The sequence below is a fragment of the Nicotiana sylvestris genome, chromosome 6 (genome assembly GCF_000393655.2).
Source record: "Nicotiana sylvestris chromosome 6, ASM39365v2, whole genome shotgun sequence".
Taxonomy (NCBI): Eukaryota; Viridiplantae; Streptophyta; class Magnoliopsida; order Solanales; family Solanaceae; genus Nicotiana; species Nicotiana sylvestris.
This window is the reverse complement of record NC_091062.1, coordinates 2,151,198-2,156,436: the sequence shown is the minus strand read 5'-3', so window position 1 is coordinate 2,156,436 and position 5,239 is coordinate 2,151,198. Positions and strand designations below refer to the sequence as shown.

Here is a 5,239-nt window from a genome sequence, read left to right as displayed (position 1 = left end):
ACCAAACCAAATTAAATACAAACCATCGGTTTGATTGTTGTTGGTTTGGTTCGACTTTTCGGTTCTTAGTAAGCTAATGATAAGCCGATAATAGTAAAACAACGCTAGACAACAATCTAAAAATAATTTGCTAAATTTATGCTTTTTTATATATTTCTTTCAGAACTGAAAGGTTATTTACCTGTTTATATGAAAAGAATGAACAAAAAACAAACTAAAAGTTTGATTTCTTAGTCATTGTTGTCTTGCAATTTGAATTTGCTTTCTTTACTCTTGTGGTAATTTTTTTTTTAACTATTCTGTTAGGCAAAAGTATGTGCGGAGGGTTAGAGAATTAGAGTCTCTTAATGAAAAAAAAATTGATCGAGTCCTATTATTTTGGGCTTAGTTTTAAGATATAAAAGGATAAACCAAAATTTAAAATAATAACTAAAATACATAAAATATTTAAAATTATTTACAAAAAAATATTATATTGTATATAAATAATTATTAAATTTTATATATAATTAGTCGGTTTGGTCGATTTATTTTTTGATTTTTTAAAATAGAATCAAAACCAAACCAAATATTATGGATTTTTAAAATTTAAAACTAAAACTAATCCAAATCAAGAAAAAAAATCTAAAATTAAAACTAATCCAAATCAAGAAAAATATCGATTTAAAGTACATTAAATCTCTAACTAAATCGCTTTCAATTTGTTCCTTAATTAAGTTTAATTTGTATGTCATTTTAAGGTAATATATAAAACTAGAAGCTCGTATAAGCAATCAATGGGAAAATTAAACTGGATGATTAATATAAGTTTCTTCATGTAGTAAGACTAATATATACACAGTCGGATCTTAAGTTTTTGGCCGACCGGATTACACAAAAAAACCGTTCCGTTCCGACCTCCACCCAGTCACTCGATCCGCCGCTATGCTTCGCCGCCGCCTTGTACCAGCTGACGTCACTTCATCGTTGCTGAGGTCAACATTCAACAGAATCATCGGTTCTAGACATATTCGATAGCCGGCTCGGTCGGCGCTGAAAACCGTAACGGCGGCGCTGTTGATGAGACGACGGACGAATCAAAGCCGCCAAAGCTCGCTTCACCAATTCGCCTTCGACAGTACCGATTCGTACAAGTGAATTTGTCATCGCTGATCGCCTCGTATTCAAACTGTACGAAGACGACGCCGTTTGAATACTCCGACGGACGTCCATTTTCTTATGCATACTACAACGGAACGAACCTGGATGTGTAGTTGGCGAGCACATACACGTCATCTTCTTCTGAGAAGACATAGATTTGTACTGCCGGTTCGTAGTACTCTCCCGGTTCATAACAGAAATAGACCGGCTCGGGGAAGTACTGATCTCCCGGTCCAGAGAGAACCGTTTTGATGAAGCAAACGACCTCGTCGTAGAGTTCAACGAATAAAATCTTCCGGCAGGTGAAAGTGAACGTAGCACTGGTCCGGTTGATCGCCGAGCAGAAACCGCCATTTTTTGCTGCTTTTACAGTTATAGAGTAGAAGAAAGAGGAATCTAGAGAGGAGTATCTTTTAAGACGTGTTTGGCTGTTTGATTTGGCAAACCGTAGTTTCACTTGAGGTACATATTTATAGCAATCACGGAACTATTATTTCTTTTTTATTTTCCTTGGAACTATTTAATTTTTGTTTTTAATATTTTGGTGGGGGTATCTTAATTAGCTTTAATTACATGGCTGACCCTCTAGATTGTTTAGAATTCTACTTTGGGCCCTAGATGCGCGTTAGTTTTGTGTTGACGCATATACTGATGATTAAGAGATTTTAATCATAGAGTTTAGTAGGATTATTATAGAGTTTAGTAGGATTTTTTCACGATAGTGTGAAAGAGATTAGCCGCTAAATTTCTCTCTAATGGCTAAATTAAGAAATGTTAAATGTTATTGTCAACATTCTTCGATGTACCCATATAAGTTTGTAATTATTGGATCTTCACTATAATGTCATTCGTATATATAGATCAAATTTTGTAAAACTTTGTAATATCACCAAAGTAGTTCCAAATACTTAAAAACCACACTAACAGCTTGTTTGGATGGTTGTTACCCATTGCATTGTATCGTATATTGTTACTTTAAATACGATGTTTGTTTTGATTATTATTTAAATTTTATTATTTCGTATTGTTAAATTCGTCGTTACATAACGACGAAATGTGTCACTTTATGTAACGACCGATTTAGTGTGGTCGCGTCATTACCTTGTCTTTTTCTCAATCTCATCCTTCATTATTATTAAATAATTTTATTTTATCATTTACCCTACCTTTTTATATAATATTTTTACCTTGTATCATAATATTTCTTTATACTATTATAAGTTTATTCTTCATATTGCTGGTGCGTGATATCATGAAATGATGACAAACAATATAATTTATTCAAATATTATATTTATTAAACGATACAGTACAATACAATATGATACAATACAGTATAAAATGATGAAACGATACGTAACAACCATCCAAACAAGCTGTAAGGAGTGATGGTATTTGCATAAGACTAATTGGACAACGAGGATATTGATTCTAATTGTTTCCCAAATTTGTTTCATATCATTTACAAAGTTTCAATTTTATAAATATTTTGTATAAGTATGTATTATTATTATTATTATTCATTCTCTTCGTACTTTCTGAAAATATTGTGGTAATGTAATTAGGCAGAACATGACATATTTTTTTTAGCTTACTGAGGATATAATTCTTGATAGAAGGTATGAAGGTAGAGGACAAGATCCTTGCTTAGCTTAGTATTACTCCAGTATTTTCTTATTCTTAGTTTTTATTATTATACCTGGTATCTTTTGCTTTGGTTATCTTATTTTTGTTATTGTTGTTGTTACTGTTTCTTTTTTCATGGCTTTTCTTCTATTATATTTATTTTTTATGACTGCTGAAATTATATTTTTTCTTGAGCTGATGCTTAATCAGAAAAACCTTATATCTTTATAAAGTAAGGATAAGATCTGCGTACATATTACTTTTCACATATTCCACCTGTGAATTTTCACGGGGTATGTGTTGTTGTTTTACTTTTCGAAAATATGTCAAAATTCGTACTTTCAAAGAGGAGAAAAGAGATTATAAAGGTTATTAGGGTAACAAAGTGTAAGTTGGCCAAAATCTCAGGGATATAATTGCAATAAAAACTTTTCAATTTCTTTATAAAGTAGTAAGGACCAATATTAAACAATGGGCTGCTGGAGGATAAAGTTGAAAAGGACAAGAAAATTTGGCATTTGAGTAACGACCACACTGTTGTTATAGAAGACTGCCACGTCCTAGTTCATGTTTGGTGACTCACTCCATATAGTTTCCACGTATAACTGTTTCCTATTTGTTTATATTTATTTAAAGTAGATTCGATTTATAAAAGAATTCGAAAATATTAGAAATTCGATGAGTATTTGAAAAATGTTGAAGATCATGGCCATTGGGATCATCAGTTAGAGGCGGTGCACATGTGAGGTTGTATGATAAATATCTTTTTTTAATAGCGTAATGGTTTTCTGATCACTTAAACTTGTAGGGCTTTTGAAAGCCCGTGAACTTTGAATTTTCCCATTTAAACACTCAAACTTGAAAAAATGGTTTATTAGTACTCATTTTTTCAAGTTTGAGTGTTCAAATGGAAAAATTCAAAGTTCATATATCGGCTTTCAAAAGCCCTACAAGTTTAAGTGGTCAGGAAGTCATTACGCCTTTTTTTATTTAGCTCGACCCATAAAATCAGTCATTAATATTCGTATTAGTATAAACTATAAGATATGCATTCACCAAATTTTGTATATACGTAAATATATTTTGTATACTGAACTGTCTTTTCTTTTTATATTGATATAGAACTTCAATAAATTTAAATTTACATCGCAAAAGACTTATTAAAAAATAAAACAAAGCTCAAACGTAAAATCTTTATTTAAGGGCGTAAGGATGAATATCCGTTTAATTGTGACATTTTTTTTATAATTTCAGTTATATATATATATTAACTGACAGTATGAATATACACTTATGCTATCAACCTTTGATGACAAATTTAGTTGTCATTTCTATTAAATTATTAATTATATTTATCATAATATAATTTAATTATGTAAATATTATAATATTCCAATTTAGTATATATGTGTGTTTTAATCTGATTTCATTTGTTAGATTATACTGAATTTATTGTTATTGTTTTATGTGTGCTTTAACTATTTAACCAGGTATTTGCCACTTCCTTTCAATATGAATATCAACAATTCAACTTGTAAAAAATTGTTATGCTCACAAAGATTTAAACAGATTAAGAAATGAGATTTTCACCTCCATTAATTTAGATTTTAATCTCTTATAATTTTCATAAACTTTATTAATAAAGTACTAGGCCACAATCTCAACGAATTGTGTGCCCTTGATTCCCTCCTTTCCTTAGCGTTTGTTTATATGTTATATAAATAAATGATCATAATTATTGGCATCTTTAGAGGTTAACCTCAATTATATGTACCTTAGTAATATATTTTTTTAATCAGTTTTGTTATGGTGTTAGGGCACAGCTAGGAAAATAAAAATTCGTGCAATGGCTTTGTTTTTGTAGTGGCACGTTCCATAGGTAGGCTTAATTAAAACCTTATTTTTAAATGTATACTTCCTCCAAGATTTATATGAGAGACAAATTATTTAACTTTCATTTTTTGATATAGAATTTTTAATTTTTTAAGATAATATTTATCTATTTAGAAAGTATATAAAAAATAATATATAAGTTACAATAATTAATTCATAATTGAAAATAACCTCTTTGATTCTTCAAATGTAAAAATGTCATATAGAAGTACATTAATAAAAAATAAATCCAAACTTTAAATGATTTTCTTTTCATAAAACATACTAAGATGTTTAATGGAAAAGGGCTAAACCCATGTAATTAATAAAATAAAAGATTTTGTGATTTTTTTTTGTTTCCCACCCGATTATTCGGTACTCGCATTGGAGTCCGACTATATCTGGATTCACGCCGCGTAGGGTCCTATTCTGAGGGAAGCACTTCTTACCAAGGATTTTTCCATACTCATGATTCGAACTCGAGTCCTCTGATTAACGGAAGAGCAATCTCATCCACTGTACCATATACTTTGGTGGTAGATTTTGTGACCTAAAAGCTACAAAAGAGATTCTTCTTATGTCACTAAGCTCACTTATAAGC

At 30.3% G+C, this 5,239-nt stretch overlaps 1 protein-coding gene across 1 annotated transcript; it reads right to left on the bottom strand.

Moving 5' to 3' along the window:
• Window positions 1–766: 766 nt before the first annotated feature.
• Window positions 767–1,569, bottom strand: LOC104245184 (uncharacterized). The gene has a single exon (XM_009800749.2). The coding sequence runs from the start codon at window positions 1,492–1,494 to the stop codon at window positions 976–978; it is 519 nt and encodes a 172-aa protein (XP_009799051.1). The 5' UTR covers window positions 1,495–1,569; the 3' UTR covers window positions 767–975.
• Between the last annotated feature and the right edge of the window lie 3,670 nt (window positions 1,570–5,239).